Source organism: Grampus griseus (assembly GCF_964374135.1).
Source record: "Grampus griseus genome assembly, chromosome: 8".
NCBI classification, from domain to species: domain Eukaryota; kingdom Metazoa; phylum Chordata; class Mammalia; order Artiodactyla; family Delphinidae; genus Grampus; species Grampus griseus.
This window is the reverse complement of record NC_139002.1, coordinates 63,238,726-63,255,981: the sequence shown is the minus strand read 5'-3', so window position 1 is coordinate 63,255,981 and position 17,256 is coordinate 63,238,726. Positions and strand designations below refer to the sequence as shown.

Genomic DNA, 17,256 nt, shown 5'->3' with positions numbered 1-17,256 from the left:
GACTGCAGGCTGAACCTAGCGGGAACGTCGGAGTGCCGGGAGCTGAAGGAGCCGCCCTCTGTGACAAGGCGTCTGCGCTGACAACGGGGGTGGCCGTGCACCCTCCTGGGCTGGTCTTTTTGTTTCTGGAGAGACTGGTTAAGAAGGTAGCTGAGAGCACGCGAACATCTGACGGACAGACTGACACAGGTCAGCACACACCCCCGAGGGGCCTTACTTCCCTTACAGCCAGGCCCAGAGGAAGCTGCCAATTCAGGGCCTCCCATTTCACGGCTCTGGAGGTGACCAGAGATGGCGGCCTCGGCCGAGCCCCGACACGGGGCAGCTGTGCCTAGAGGGGCTCCCTAACCTGTCTCCCCTTTGCAAACCTAAATGTCTAGACTGAGGAAGGCAGGGGCTGGTGGCTAGCAGGGGGCCGCTCTATAGCCTTTAAACTGCAGGACTGGAATGCGTGGCCGGATCCTGCAGACGGACTGTCAGACCAGCTCTCATTTCCAGTAGGGAAACTGAGTCCCAGAGGAGGGAAGAGAGGTTCACCCGTGGCCACATGCGAGTGGCAGACAGCCGGCCTTTTGCCTCATCCCACACCGCCTCACCCTGGTTTGCTCCCCTCCACTTGCCCAAGCACGCTGACCAGGACACCTGCACCCTGGCTGAGGAGAGCATGGGCCCTCTGGGAGGCCACACCAACTCCACGAACGCTGCTTCCGGAGGGCGGCACAGCGAACAGCCCCTCTGGAGCGTCTCTGCCAAGCCCCCCCGCCCTGGAGCCCGGGCTCTGCCCTGATGTGCCCACACTCCGCGGCTGCTGGGTTTACCTGCCTTTCTTCAGACTTCACCTTCAGCCCCCAAAGCCTCAGGTCTTCACCAAAACTCTCCCTGACCCACATCCGAAGTAATGAAACGGTGGAACAGACTGATGTCTTGCAGATGACGAGTGTTTGCGCCCGACTATTAGAGAAGGCCCCGGAGCTGCTCCATCTGCAGACCCTACCGGCTCTGGTATCACTTGGGCATCTCCCAGGAACCTGGGTCACCCGCCCGCTTCCCCCGCTAGCTGGCTGTTTCCCCAGCCCTGCAGGGCCCATTGGAAGCTGGCTGACCAGCCCTTTACGGACTCCACTCTCCCTGAGGGCTTCATCCCCCAGGTCACCACAGGCCTAGGAGGCAGCTGCAGGGAGAGGAACAAGGTGGCCCCTTTCTGGAACTCAGCTCCATTCCCATCACAGCAGAGATGCTGCAGCCTGCGCCTCAGCTTCACCCTCTACGAGTCCTGACCCTGAGCTCGGCCCCGTCTGCCAACCATGAAAGAGGCTCACTCTACTGCTATCACAGGACAGCCTCACTGATGCTTCTCTGCGGGCCAGGCTCCGTGATCCCTGCTCGCCTTGGTCTCCAGGAACCTTTCCTATACAAGAGCCCCATCCGAAGCGCCTTGGCACTCCACCAACTTTCTGAGGCTAAGCCCAGAGTTCAGATACTGAAACTGTGCCCCGTAGAGTTAACAGAAGCTGATAATAGAAATGATTGAACTTGTCTTATAGAACAACAGATAAGAGAACAGCTCGCTAAAACCCCTTTGCTTGTCAATTGCCTTCATTAAGTTCACTTGTTTTTTTCTTTGTTTTCCTCCCTTTAATTGCATACCAGCCCAGCTTCATGCAGCCCAGCTGTTTTACAGGAACTTGGAGTCAGCTCCTGCCCAGTGTGAGCCGGCCAGGGACTGGATGGCATCACCCTAAAACCGGGCCTGCGCAGATGTCTAATGAATGGCCTTTTGACATCAAAGGACTGGAAAACTCCACCCTCAGATGATGCTACGGGCCTCCATCTGGAATATGCAGAAGCATTAACCCAGATGAACCTGCGCAGAACACCAATTTCCTCACTTTTTCCCTACTTCCAATCACCTCTCCCCTAAGACCACCCTCTTATCCCATAAACACTCCAACCCCCTCGCCTTCAGCGAGGCAGATCTGAGACATTCTCCCGTCTTCTCCCTTGGCTGCCTTGTGAATAAACTCCTGGCTGTAAACCACAGCATCTCAGCATTTGGCCTGCTGTGCATCAGGCAAACAGACCTGGCTGGGTAACAGTTCTCCTCCTAGAACAGGGGAATCCAGGCCCTTTGTTCCTTTCTTCATTGAAGTCCCAGAGGGACCCCAGCTTAGAGAGCCCCGCACATACCCTTCCAGGCCTGAAGCCCACCTTTCCTCATTCTATTAGGGGCCAAGGAAGGGAAGACCCTGTTTTAGGCCCCAAAGCCCTGGAAACTTGCCCACCACCTAGCACCACTGAATCCTGGGCAGTTCTGTTCCACGGACACTTGTCTTTAGGATGAGCCTGGCTTGTTTGTAACTATTCCCAGGCCGAGAATCCCTGCTGCTGCCAGCCAATCTGTGTCCAGCCCGGCCAGCACCCAGCAAGGAGGAACCAGCCCCACTGTAAAGAAACAGCTGCCCACACATGGGCTTTCTGACCACGGTGCACTAGGACCACAGCTCCCTCACCGTTCAAGACATAAGGGCAGGGTCCCAGGACTAGTCCGCTGTGTGCTCGAACCGCCAACCGCTTCCCCACATCCACTGCGGCCTCTTCAGCAGCCCCTATTTCTGTGTGCTACAGCTGCCAGTATCTGTGACTGAGTATCCCAGTTACAGTTACTGTTGAACAGTAACAGGAGACCACGATTCCTACCCTCTCACGCCAGCTAATTATTGGCCCTTGGGTGGAGACCTGACCCAAGGGCAGCTAATCCAATGCAACAACCTTTAGAAAAATCTCTCCAAGGCAAGCATTCCCCCAACCATTGTAAACAGACGCCGAAACAGATCTGCAAATCTAAATGCAAGCTGTTTTCTGCAATGCATCTTCCAAAACCAACCACAGCTGAGCATAAATGAAAATCTTGAATTTCTATTTCTTTTGCAATTAACATTTCTTCATAGACCTGGAGGGCGTGGCTCAAAAATTATGAGTTAAGCCAATGAGATGATTTCCTTCAGGGATTAACACACACACACACACACACACACACAGCAAATAAGAACTTGTCAGTCAACAAGAATAAAATCACACCTAAAGGACATGTGACAGTCGCCCTGAGCTGTCTTCCTAAGGGACATTTATTTCCCCCCTCCATCATGGTTCCTTCCTGACAGACGCCCCCCCCTTCCACTATGATCAGTGAAAGCACCAGCACTGGTTCCCCAGCCTCCCTGGCAGCTAGGGAATGCGCATGCGAACAAATCCTGACCATTGGGACCATATGAGAAGCTGGGGGGGTTCAGAGAAATCTTCCCCAGTTTTATAAAAAGAGGACATATTCTACCTCTGGACATAGCTGTGTGTGAGGACAGGCTGCCCGGAGCTGCAGTAGCCTTCTTGCAACTGTTAGGGGACACACCTGAGAAAGAAACAACACCTGAGGATGGTGGGGAGAAAGATAAGAAAAGCTGGAGCCCTTGAGGTCATCCCAGAGTCTCTGATTTAACCCTGGGACCACCCATCCTCTGGACATCTCGTTAGTGACATTTAAAACTCCTTACTGTTTATGCCACTTTCTGAGAAAGAATCCCAACTGACAGGTGTCATAAGGCAGGGTTGGATCACGCCAGGCCAGCATATGACAAAGCAGTAACTGAGGTTTACGACGAAAGAGAACAGCACAAACACCCAAGGGATGTACAGATACCATGAATTAGGACTACCTGCCTGAGCCCTCCAGCTACCTTGTTAGCTCCAATTTTAAGTCACATGGGATTTTTTTTTTTTTTGGTAATAATTCAAGCGAGTCTCTGGTTTAAAGCAGTGCTTCAAACTTTAATGTGAATACGAATCACCTGGAGATGGTTCAGTGGATGGGGCAAATTCTAACTTTTTCTTTCTTGAAGACAAGCTATCAAGTGATACCAAAACTGCTGGTCCAGAGACCACAACTTGTACAGCAACATCTTCTAACTAGAAGTACCAACCTAAGGCAATCTAAAACCAATCTAAAGAGGAGCAGTGGGTTTCTTCACGGCCTCGGCTTCTATCTCCACACAGATAAGACCTGCTATGGAATGTGTGTGCCTTGTAAAATGACTTTAGGTCTCTGAGACCTAAAATACACACAGGTGGTCTCTGTCTAGAATCAAAACCTTAAACATCCAGCCCTGGTTTCTTGGAATGTTTATATGAACTTCTGACCTCCCTAAAAGCACACCATTCATAGGTTGCTGATGGCCATAACCACTCCAAAAGTTTTATGAATGCAACAACTTTTAGAAAAATCTCTCCAAGGCAAGCATTCCCCCAACCACTGTAAATAGCCCCCAAATCAGATCCGCAAATCTGAATGCAAGCTGTTTCCTGCCATGCATCTTGCAAAAACCAAACACCACATCGACTACTGTGGGATCAAAAATATTTTTTAAGAAGCTCTTTTGGTAAATTATAGAAGTTAGATCCATACTTCATGCCACACACTAAAAAGATTGATGAATTCGAGTAAACCATGTGATACAAATCAAACTAAACCTACTGAGAGAGAATACAGGTGAATATTATTTGATCTGAGGTCAGGCAGGGCCTTTCTAGAAAGAAAAGAAATTCAAACAGGAAAGACCGATAAAATTAGTTACAATCCTTTTAAAGTCTTTGCCTCAAAAAACCACCATAAATAAACAACGTTTTAAAATCAAGTGAGGAAAAGAAATGCCACAAAGCAAAGGGCTAGTAAAAAGTCGTTTAAACATAAGAAAAACACTAAAATCCTAATGGGGGTGGGGGTGAGAGAACACAAAATATTAACAGACCAGACTAGGGCAGGCACACCCAAGGGACTCAAGGTGACCTCTGGAGGGGTGGGGGTGGGGAGGTGTGTGAAGAAAATATTCGAGCTATTTTCTTTTTTAAAGTTTTTTTGATGTGGACCATTTTTAAAGTCTTCATTGAATTCGTTACAATATTGCTTCTGTTTTTATGTTTTGTTTTTTGGCTGCCAAGCATGTGGGATCTTAGCTTCCAGACAAGGGATCAAACCTGCACCCCATGCACTGGAAGGTGAAGTCTTAACCACTGGACTGCCAGGAAAGTCTCTAGAGCTATTTCCTTAACCTGTCCTTTAAAAAGGATTTTCTATCTGGGACTATGTTTTATAATTTACATATATTAGGACAATTCTCCATATACGAATATGTATATTTGGAGAAGGAATTTTTTTCATATTGGGGTAAGAGACCAAAAGTTTGGAGACAATACGAAATACTAATTAGCTAATAAAAAAATTTAGCCTTCCTACTAAACAAAGAAATGCAAAGATAAAATGAAGCCATTTTGGGCTTCCCTGGTGGCGCAGTGGTTGGGAGTCCGCCTGCCGGTGCAGGGGACACGGGTTCGTGCCCTAGTCCGGAGGGATCCCACATACCGCGGAGCGGCTGGGCCCGTGAGCCATGGCTGCTGGGCCTGCGGGTCCGGAGTCTGTGCTCCGCAACGGCAGAGGCCACAGCAGTGAGAGGCCCGCGTACTGCAAAAAAAAAAAAAAAAAAAAAAGCCATTTTTCCTATGAAATTAGTAAAGCTATTTTTTCAATCTTAGTGCTTGTTGACCAGGATATACCTCAAACCCTGCCAATGAAAATATAAATGAGTAAAATCTTTTTGAAAAGTGCTTTGGAAAAATGTGTCACAAGGCTTAAAGATTAATATCTTTGATCAGAGTTGCCAGACTTAGCAAACTGTATGAAACATACTTATTAAAAATTCATTGTTTATCTAAAATTCCAACTTAACTGAGCATGCTGTATTTTGTCCGTTAACCCTGCTTTAACTATTATTCTACTTTCACGATTCTATCTGAAAATATTTCGATATAACAAATATTTCTAGACAGTCTGTGCAGCAATGCCGTATCATTAGTGAAAGATTAAAAATTTCAATTCAACATTAGAGAAATGGTTCCATAAATTCGAGCACATCTATACAAGGTAAAAATACAGTCACTGTAAATTATGTATTTGTAGTCTTTCTTTATCCCACTTCATGCAGATATTCACAAGTTTTGCTGAAGAAATGTTCACGTGTTTCCTGCCCTGTATCTGCTAGAGATGGTACATACTGTACAGTACACATGCACTGTCTCACCTTTCTAAAGTTTAATAAGCTCTGAGTTCTAAAATGCATGTGGACCCAAGGGTTTCAGACTGAGGAATTATGGACCTATCATTTTCTTGAAGCTTCATAAAATTTTCTGTAAACACTATAGCCTGAGTCAGTAGTACTTAGCAGGACTGCAGGGAGGGATGGGCGCCCATGCCGGGTGTAAAGTGAGCTAGAAAGCCGCAGCTGCAAAGAGAGGTGGGCAGAAGATGCTGAGACATGACAGGGGAGAAGCCAGGATCAACATCACGAAGCTACAAGTACGGTAACAGCCAGAGAGTTCCTCTCTAGCAAAGCAAAGGGGGATCTTTCTGCTGTGGGAAGGAGAACTAAACTACCGAAGCCATCCCCCAGCAACTCCCAATCTGGTTAAAAGCGTGAGCGGAGGAGCAGGTGGGGATTTCTGTCCCATTATGGGCACAAGTCTGAGAGGACCCCCAAGAACCGCCTTCATGTGGGGGAGGAATGAGAAGCCAGCTTGCAAACCTGACCTGTAACAGGCCTACCCGAGACCCATCCAGCAACCTTCACCTTCCTCTCTGGGCATTATCGGTTGCTACTGTAACGAATTACCACAAACTTAGTGGCTTGCAAAAGCACAAAGTCATTACCTTATAGTTCTGGAGGTCAGAAGTCTGAAATGAATCTCACTGGGCTAAAATCAAGCTGTTGGCAGGGCTGCTCTCCCTTCTGGAGGCTCCAGGGGAGAGCCCAGTTTTCCAGCTCCTGGCAGTTGCCTGCATCCTTCGGTTCTTGGCCCTGCCGCCTTCAAAGCCAGCAGCAGCGGCGGGCGACTCCTTCCCCCACCACATCCATCAGACACTGAGTCTTCTGCCGCCCCCTTCCACTTATAAGGACGCCAGTGATTACACTGGGCTCACCTGGAAAATCCAGGCTGCTCTCCCCATTTTAAACTCAACTGATTAGCAACTTAATTCCACCTGCTTCCTTCCCCTTTGCCACATACAGTAACTTATTCACAGGTTCTGGCCATTAGGATGTAGACATCTTTGAAAGGCTGTTATTCTCCCTACCTATGGGTATGCTACAGAACTCCAGGCAGACAACCTATGTAATGAAAATGTTGAACAACACATATAATGAATATAATAAAGAATTCTTCGGTGCTCAGAGGAAGGCATGGGGATAAGACTGTATTGACAGACTCCTGAACAGGAGTAGCTAGGACATCTGGGATATAACCCGTCTAATCACAAATGACTTGGCCTCCAGAAAAGAGGATGTCAACCTCCTTCGTCTGTGGTTTTCAACGTCAACCTGCCCCTCCCAATTTAGTGGTCCTGTTCCTGTCATCCTCTGTGCATACTTCCCAAGTTTGAATCAGATCCACCGGATTCTAGCTTTAGAAGACTGCATCCCAGCTTTCATCCTCAGACTCAGCTTAGGTAATGATCACACGCTCCCTCTGGCTTCCCAGCCCTGGACTGGGTGCCAATCCAGCTCATTTCCAGAATGGACTGGTTTCTTGCCTTACCCATTCCCAGATATTACTCGTCTTTTAAAGCTGACTGGCTGGTCTCCACAGGGAAGGAGATGGGTAACAAAAGCCAAAAATTTACAGCTTTGGTTACTCATCTGCTTCCCTTAGAGACCAGCAGGTGTGCAGGATTGATCTAGAGAGGGCAGAAGGAGAGTCAGGAAACCTGTGTTCCACTCTAGGGGCGGGAAGGACTTCTAGGGCAGGGTGGTCTGAAGAGTAGGGGCAGCAATAACGGGATGGATGAGGAAACAAGGTTCTAGTTTGTTGTAAGAAACGAGGGGCATGGTGGGTTCAGCTGAAAATAGAGACCCCAGCTAGGGATTATAACACAGCAAATTGTGCATGTACTATCTGGGGGGAAACACCTTCCATGTTTGCTCTTCTCTGGCCCTGGATTTCCCCTTCTCAGGAGAACAACGGGAGGGGCCCAGGCAGGCTGACTGTGGAGCTTAAGCTGCTTGACCAGGCCCTACCCTTCTGCTGGGAAGGACCACCACCCACTGCGGGTTGGTCAAATCTGGACAGGAAGCAAGAAAAGACTGGACAGTGCACAGATGAAGTAACAGCCCCAGGTGGTGGTGGCATGCCAGGGGCTCCGTGACTGTGTTCCCCACCCAGGCCATGGGCCTACTCACCAAGCTCTCCTCGAACCACTCCTTTAGGTAGGCAGCTGTGGGGCCGGGGATCTGGCTCAGGAGGGCTGCTCTCTCCTGAGAATGCTCCAGCGTCTCCAGGGCCAGCCTCAAGTCCTCGACGAGACGGAGCAACGGGAAGGGGTTCATGTAGGAAGCCGCGGAGGCCAGTCCAGGCTCACAGGTACCATCGCTAATATCTCCCCCCGTGTTAGTGCCTGGAACAAGAGAGAGGCGGGAACCTTGGTAAGAAGGGTGGACGCCACGGGCAAGGAACTGATTGATAAACAGCAAAGTTAGTGAAAGGGGAGAGGAAAGGGATGGATAAGAAGCCTAGAGGAACCACTTCTGCCTCAGCAGAATCACTCACAACATGAACTTTGCAGAAATCACCTTTCATCCTGGCTTGGGCATGAGAGAGGCACATGACTGTGCCCATTGGGACTGGCTTAGGGAAGCTCACAACTTCAGACAACTGGGGAAGCACAGCTAGACCTCACCCACGACCAAGGACATGTGCGCTAAAATGGTGAGATGCCAGTCTTCAGCTCTGATATTAATAAATTTGTCCTCTTCTACGTTCATGTGGTAGACTGCACAGATGGCCACCAAAAGTCCATCCCATCCTCGTGCGGGCATCCTACTCCCCTCCTCCTGAGGGGGATGCTGACTCCGGGCTGGTCTAGTGACTCGCTCTGATCAACAGGGTGCAGAGGAAGGGGTGCTGTGTGGGGTCTGGTGAGGCTGAGTGAATCGAAATCTTTCTAGATCTTCCCCGTTGGGAGACTCTATACCCTCTGACATACTCAGAGGGTACAGAATATAGAGGGTATACTTTTGACTTGTATCTATTACTGTGTGTATCCATATATCATCTCCCTTTATGGGCTGTGAGGTCTCTGAGGGCAGAGCCCCTGTCACAGTTAGCTAACATAGTTATCACGCCCCCTGACCAGTAGATGGTGAGGGGGAACTGGACTGAATGTCTGTACATATGCTTGGATGAATAGCTAAGAGGAAGAGTACCTGGATTTCCCCAGAGATCTGGGATACTGGGTCTTTTTCTAAACTGGTATGTCCCAAATAGGACTGTTTTTGCCTTTCTAAACCCCACCATTAAAAAAAAAAAAGTCTTCTTTGCATAATGTGTACAGTGATATATTTTTCAAACCAGAACTGGGGCAACAGAGTCTAACAAAGGATTTCTGTGCTTCTTTCATCAGTAAGAAACACTTTAGAAAATACGGTTCGTAGTGGAATTTCTAGGGCATTTGGATTGTTTATAAAACCAACAGAATAAAATATTTGAAGTCAGGACTCTTGCTGGAAAATGTGGGCTGTAGGGCTACCACATCCACGGTTGCACTGCAGGCCTGACGTCTAATTCCAGGTTCCTCTGCTCTTTTAAAAGCCGACTTCCTACTTGCCATGGCAGTCTTTGGAATGAGAAATCCACACAGAAGGAAACAATTACTGTTTGATTGCCGGTTTGCTTTCTGAAAGGGCAGGATAGGGGGAGTCGCGGCTCACGATCCACAAACAAGTCCACGGCTCCAGGGAACTAGGAAACGGCCCTACTACCCACACTCTGACGTGTGCTCAGCGCTTTCTGGCTCCTGCAAATACAGTTTAGAGTTGACTAGGAGAGGCCACAGCCAACAACGTCAGGAAAGAAAATGAACAGAAGCAGGGCAAGACCCCCCAGTCTCCAAACAAATGCTAAGTAATCCCTCTGCATGCCGGACACACTTCAACACACACACACACACACACACACACACACACACACACACACACACACACACACACCTATAAATGGAGGATAAGTCAGGCCAGGAGTAGGTGGGGAGACTGAGATTTTCATTCACTTTATATCACTCCTTGGCCTTGGACAAGTTCCTTCCATTCTCTGGGCCCCTCCCTGCCCTAAATCCTCGGGATTCTTCCTTACTATTCAAATATTGCGTATGTGTGTAAACGTGTATGAGTACATGTGTATCTGTGTCTATTTTTCCACATGTATACACACGTAAAAGACTGTAATTTCTATCTCTTTGCAATTTCATCAACACACAGGCTCAGAAAATGGTCCAGAATGGTGAAACTCCTAAGGCCCAGCATTACCAAAGGCAACAACCACCCAGGGAATTCCCTGGTGGTCCAGTGGTTAGGACTCAGAGCTTTCACTGCTGTGACCTGGGTTCGGGGAACTAAGATCCCACAAGCCTCGTGGCGCGACCGAAATAACAACAACAAAAAACCAGTCACCCAGAAGACTCAGTTCCATACTCCACACACATTCCCTACAGATGATCAGTTCCTATGGAAAAACTACAATCACAGAGGAAAATACATCAAAATCGGACTATCAGATGCAACAAATAAGAAAATGCATGCCTTCATACCTGGGTTTAACAAAACAATACAAAAGAGACAATAACATAAGGCAAGGCGTGGACCCCTAAATTACGTCTCAGAAAACAGCAGCTCACCTCATGTTCACGCCCAAATAAAGTTTCTCTTTGGGGGCAATCTCTCAATTACTTTATCTTGAACAACAAAGCACTCTTTAGGGAAGACAGATTAACACAGGGGACTTCAATTTTACATGCAGACTGAAATCACTTGGGGAGTTTTACAAACTACAGATGCCAGGGTCCCAACCTCCAGAGGTTCTAATTTGATCGGTCTAAGGCTGACCTGGGATAACAAAAAGCTCCCCAGGTGATTCTAATGTGCAGCCTAAGTGGAAATCATTGACTAGCAAATCAACGTTGATCAATGTCAAATTTTGATGTTTAGAGAGGACAACCTGAGAATTTTTATTTTAAGCACCCACAACCAAAATTTAATACAGATTCAGTAATTGTTAGGGGAAGGCAAGACAACATAAAATGCAAATATAGGATTTCACTGAAGGCCTTTTAATGATCGCTTTCAAAAGCAACTAAGTATGTGTGTAGTAGTAATTAGGGTTATTCAGAAATGTTTTGGTTCTCCTCTACTTAAGTTCATAGTAGGATAACACTCTGCCCCTTGAAGTTACTCACAGCCACATGACTTCCTCTGGGCAATAAACATGAAAAGTGATATGTGTCACTTCTGGGAGAAAGTCTTTAGGAACCAGAGCACAATTCCTCATCTCTTTCACTTGCTCTGGTCTCTGGCAACGGTGGGGACTGAATCAGCCCGTGTTCCAAAGGGAAGATGATGTGGACCAGAGCTCTAAGTAGACCCCGGGGGAACCTGCATGAGCTGTTTCAAGCTGCTGACATTCTGGGACTGTTTGTTATTGCAGCATAACTTAGCCTGTCTTCACTTACACAAAGTATATATGTTGAACAATTTAGAAATATATACATATAAGATAAACTTCTAAAAAATGATCTTTTACTGCACAGACCACTCCACCTGCCACAAGCCACAGCAAGGGTAACAGGCAACCAGCATTCTCAGTGCTCTGAGCCCAATGTGCAGTCTGGTCCCACAAGGGGGTCTGAGCCGGAGAAGGGACCCCCCCGCCACCTCTCAGCCACATTCACTCAGTGTTTAGCCCCAAACACAGATCTCTGGGGGGCAGGATGAGAAACGCTGACATGCTGCCCTCCCGGGAAGATAGTCCAGCAGCTGGATGCCAGGAGCGGGGGTCCCCGTGTGCGTGGCTCCCCCAGCCTGGGGTGGGCTTCTGCCCTGCTGAGCCGGAGCAGGGAGGGAGGGCACACACCTTGGTTCAAAGACCACAGACGCTCATAGTTCTTACCAAGTTCTGGTAGATTCTATGGAATCAATGTTTCTTCAGTGAAATGGCTCAGGATCATTTCCAGAGAAAGGCTCTTTGCATTCTGTAAAAACTGATTTTCTCCAGCTTCACATTTGAGCGGATCTGTAGAGCTCCCTTGGCTGTCATGCTGAGAGCAGGATGTCCCTGTCGCTTTATTATGCAATGAAATTTGAATTAAGATTATCACGAGCCCCCCAAAGGCTAATAAACACTTAATGAAAAATGGCACAAGAAAAAAAAAAATGTCCCTTGCAAAGGGACCCTCCACTTGCTTCTCCTCCACGGACCACTACCCACTGTGAAGCTTTCCCTTCTTCCCTGGCAAGTACAACAGGATTTTATGACCTTACCCTGCACATCCAAACTGTAATAAATTCATTATTGTTTACCTCTAATATACACTTGTTCGTATTACTCAAGGTCACAGAGACTTTCTCCTATGCTTTATTCTGAATGTTCTGTAGCTTCATAGTTTGCATTTTGATTTATGATTGATCCAGACTTAATTTTGTACAAAGTATGAGGATTAGGTCAGGGTTCTTTTTTCTTTTAACTATGGCTATTCAATTGTTCCAACACCATTTGTTGAAAAATAAATAAAATATTTTATTTGTGGATGTTAAAAAAAAAGATCCTTTATCATGCAGATGGGGGTTCTCTGGCATAAGATGAAATATCTATTGAGAGCATCATATGTGAATTTTTAAAGTGCTGTATTTACAGCAACTGAAAAGTGAAGATGATGGGCCTGAAAATGGGGGTCCCGAACCCCCAGGCCGCAGACCAGTACTGGTCCGTGGCCTGTTAGGAACCGGACTGCACAGCAGGAGGTAAGCGGCGGGTGAGCGAGCGAGCGAGCGAAGCTTCTTCTGCCGCTCCCCGTCACTCCCCATCGCTCGCATTACCGCCTGAACCAACACCTCCCCCCATCCCTCCCCACTGCCACCATCCATGGAAAAATTGTCTTCCACGAAACCGGTCCCTGGTGCCAAAAAGGTTGGGGACCGCTGCTCTAAAACTCTGCACATCAAAAGTGCTGTGCATGTCAGCTGCACTAGCATTACCTGGGAGCTTGGTGGAAATGCAGACTCTCGGACCCCACCTCTACATTTTATCAACATCCCCACATGCTCTTCAACTGTTCTGGGATGCTAAAATTATTCAACAAGCAGCTCTCATAATAATAAACACAGTATGTTGGAGATAAATGTAAAACGCTTGAAAAAATTATTATTAAAAATGTGCCAGTGAGATAAGAAATCCATAATTATTTTACATAATGCTTATAAATATACAAGTAACTTAATCAATAAATTAATATTATGAGTACTTGTCTATTTGGGAATCTATTTGGACATATATGATATGTTTTACATAATTGAAGGAAAAAAATGAGAGAAATAGAAACTTTAATGAAAGAATAAGGAGCGAGAAAAGCACAGAACAATTTGAAAAAGAACCACGTGGAAACCAAAATGAAGAATGCAATTATTCAAGTGAGAAATTAAGTGCACAGGTTAAATAACAGATAAGAAAATTACTGGAATGGAAAGTGGAAGGAAGTATATAGAGTGAAGCAGAAGCAACAAAGAGAAAATGGCTATGGATTTGTCACAAATAAAATCTGGAGTCTTCTCAGTTTAAAAGACACACACTGAGTCCCAAAAACGATACATCAAAACAAACCCATCCTAGAAACAACGCAGTGAAACTGAAGAACACCAAGGACAGAGGAAATTTAAAAGCAACCAGAGATAAAAGACAGACTGTCAAGAGACTTCTCATCAGCAAAGTCCCGATGACCACAAAATAATATCTACAGGTAGCTACCAACCTATAACCTGTACAAGATAAACTACCACTCAAGATTAAGACTAAAGTAAGGTCATTTTTCACATAATGACTCGTGCAACTTATTACTGGCAGGCTATTCCTGAAGGGATTTTAAAGGATCTACTTCATGAAGCAGGAAAAACTGCACCAACCAAAAAGGAGTGGGATGAAAAACACATCCGGGGGGGCGGGGGGAGCACCCAAGAGTGGCTGCAGCCAGGGTCTGTTTCCCAGGGTCAGCTGCAGCCACCTCCTGCCTCTCTGCAAGACTCTTCCAAAACCAGCAGAAGAAAGGCCATGTGAGAACACAGTGAGAAGAAGATAGCCCACAAGCTGGGAAGAGAGGTCGCACCAGAAATCAACCCTGTTGGCACCTTGATCTCAGACTTTCTGGCCTCCAGGACTATTTTCTACTTCTTGAAGCTCTTCAGGGGTACACAGTATGACAAAATGCATGAGACAAGAATATTTATAGCAAGTTGTTACCCAGGCAGAGCCTTTGAATCCCAGAGGAGCTGCAGCTTCACCCTCAAGACACAGATCTGCAGCGTCCTGGGCACCATCAGACACCTCCACTGAAGACCCAGAATGGAGACCATTGGACCATATGTCCTGTACATTCTCTAACAACTACTTAGACCTAAGGTCTTTGTTTCAACACCTTCCTTTGAGAGCTAAGACTAGTTTATATAATATGGGACGATGAAAGAACTTAGATTTTGAGATCTGATGGATCTTGTATTTTTTCCTAATTATGCTTTCTAGTTAAGCTCTCTATGCTTCAATTTCCTGTCTGTAAAAAGCGGGTGGCGGGGCTTCCCTGGTGGCGCAGTGGTTAAGAATCCACCTGCCAGTGCAGGGGACACGGGTTCAATCCCTGGTCCGGGAAGATCCCACATGCCGCGGAGCAGCTAAGCCTGTGCACCGTAACTACTGAGCTTGTGCTCTAGAGCCCGCGAGCCACAACTATTGAAGCCCGCACGCCTAGAGCCTGTGCTCCACAACAAGAGAAGCCACTGCAATGAGAAGCCTGAAGCCCGTGCACCACAGTGAAGAGTAGCCCCTGCTGGCCACAACTAGAGAAAGCTGGCACGCAGCATCAAAGACCCAATGCAGGCAAAAATAAACAAACAAACAAATAAATAAATTTTTTTTTTAAAAAAGGGGGGTGCAATACTGTTCATCTTTCACAAGTTTCACAAGGATTAGGTAAAATAATGCATTATGATACCCAATAAAAATAAATGTTCAATGAATAATAAATAAATGAATAAATAAATAGCACAATATTTTGGGGTCTATAAATCAAGATGACACCAGAACACAAAACTAAAATAATGTGGAAGATGGGGCAGTGATGGGAATTAAAGCATTCTAAGAGTCAGGTATTACTGAAGAGGAAGACAGAATTATTATTCTATAAAGATACTTATCTTTAGCCTTTGTGTTAAGGATGTATGTTAAAAACGTGAGCATTAAAAAAATGCAAGGATGAGCATTAAAAGTGTAGAAATAGGGCTTCCCTGGTGGCGCAGTGGTTGAGAGTCCGCCTGCCAATGCAGGGGACACGGGTTCATGCCCCAGTCCGGGAAGATGCCACATGCCGCAGAGCGGCTGGGCCCGTGAGCCATGGCCACTGAGCCTGTGCTTCCAGAGCCTGTGCTCCGCAGCGGGAGAGGCCACAACAGTGGGAGGCCCACGTACCGCAAAAAAAAAAAAAAAAAAAGTAGAAATAGATGTTTAACTTCCTAAAAGAGATTTAAAAACAACTTGATCAATATTACAGAAGCCAGCAAGGCAAAACCAAAAACAAGTAAAAAAAAAAGTTAAAAAGGAACAACAGCATAAAACAGAGAAATAAGTACACACATACCTATATACTAGTAACTATAATAATTATAAATGCACTAAACACCTATTTATTTACTTATTTATGTTTATTTTTTATTTATTTATTTTTCTTATTAGCCATTTTGCACTAAACACCTATTTAAACGCAAAAATATGAATAATGGAGAAAAAGTAATCCAGTTCTTTGATGTTATTAAGAGAGACATACAAAAAATTATGACACTGAATGAGTGAAATTTAACGTGTTCAAAAAATAAAACTCAGGACTTCATGCATTGGAGTAGGTATTTTTGATCAAAATATTAAAACCAGTCTCACACACACACACAATCACTGGATAAAATGATAAAAAACAACAAAAAAATCATCTGAATAGACCTATAAATAATTGAGCCATAATTTAATATTTTTCCACAGAGAAAATACCAGGCCAAATGCTTTTACAAGTTAGCTCTAGCCAATGTTCAGGAAGTGAATAATTCTAATCTAACTGGTGTTCAGTAGAGAAAAGGATGGACTGCTCCCAGCTGTCTCGATAAGGAGAGCCAGCCAGTACAACTTGTAGACCAGAGTGTGAAAGGTGCCCCTGGAACTAAACAATTTAGAAGTTCTGAGTACTACAAAGGCAAATTACGAGTCTTCTCACTGATGAACTCACATATCAAATCCTAAACACAAATTTAGAAAACTAAATCCCATGGTGTGTAAAAAAGACCCTCTCCTTTGGGAAATGACGGGTCAAGCAGACCTAAAAAGAAAATTAAAAAATAAAGTGGTAAAAAAAAAAAAAAAAAAAAAAAAAAAAAAAAAAATAAAGTGGTGATTATCAAAACAGCAAAAGGCACATAAAGAACTATACCCCAAACAACTAGAGGTGGCACATTGTATTCAAGCACATATAAAGCATTTTTTCAAAACTGACTATAGACTAGGCCATACACAAAGTCTCGACAAAAATCAAGAATCGCGGGCTTCCCTGGTGGCGCAGTGGTTGAGAGTCCGCCTGCTAATGTAGGGGACATGGGTTAGAGCCCTGGTCCGGGAAGATACCACATGCCGCGGAGCAAGTAAGCCCGTGCGCCACAACTACTGAGCCTGCGCGTCTGGAGCCTGTGCTCCGCAACGAGAGGCCGCGACAGTGAGAGGCCCGCGCACCGCGATGAAGAGTGGCCCCCGCTTGCCGCAACTAGAGAAAGCCCTCGCACAGAAACGGAGACCAAACACAGCAAAAATAAATATTAAAAAAAAAAAAAAATCAAGAATCGCTATTATGGGTACTATTCCAGTCTCCATATTTCTGTGGGAGGGGAGAGTGGTTTCTACCTGCCTCCCCTTACTCAATTTTTCCTCAATGGCGGAAGGCCTCTTCTGATGACAGAACTAAAAGATGGAATTCTCTCTGGAGCTGCCCGTCCCCGTATGCAAGCATTAGCTTCTGAGGAAGCTTTTTCTGAGACAAGCTCTGCCCCAGAAGGTGAAAGTCTGTAGCCTGGGATTGAGTTCAGTTTGGGGTATGTG

The 17,256-nt window shown here is 46.0% G+C and overlaps 1 protein-coding gene across 4 annotated transcripts in view; it reads right to left on the bottom strand.

Annotated features, from left to right (window-relative positions):
* Positions 1–17,256, bottom strand: part of PPFIBP2 (PPFIA binding protein 2) — a 147,682-nt gene that overhangs the window by 88,444 nt on the left and 41,982 nt on the right. For all 4 annotated transcript variants that reach the window (XR_014297056.1, XM_082659337.1, XM_082659338.1 and 1 more), the window contains exon 3: positions 8,277–8,491. Coding sequence is in view for 3 of the 4 variants with exons in the window: in XM_082659337.1 (XP_082515463.1) it covers positions 8,277–8,491 (215 nt within the window). In the remaining variant the exon portion in view is untranslated. The remainder of the gene's footprint in view (positions 1–8,276; positions 8,492–17,256) is intronic.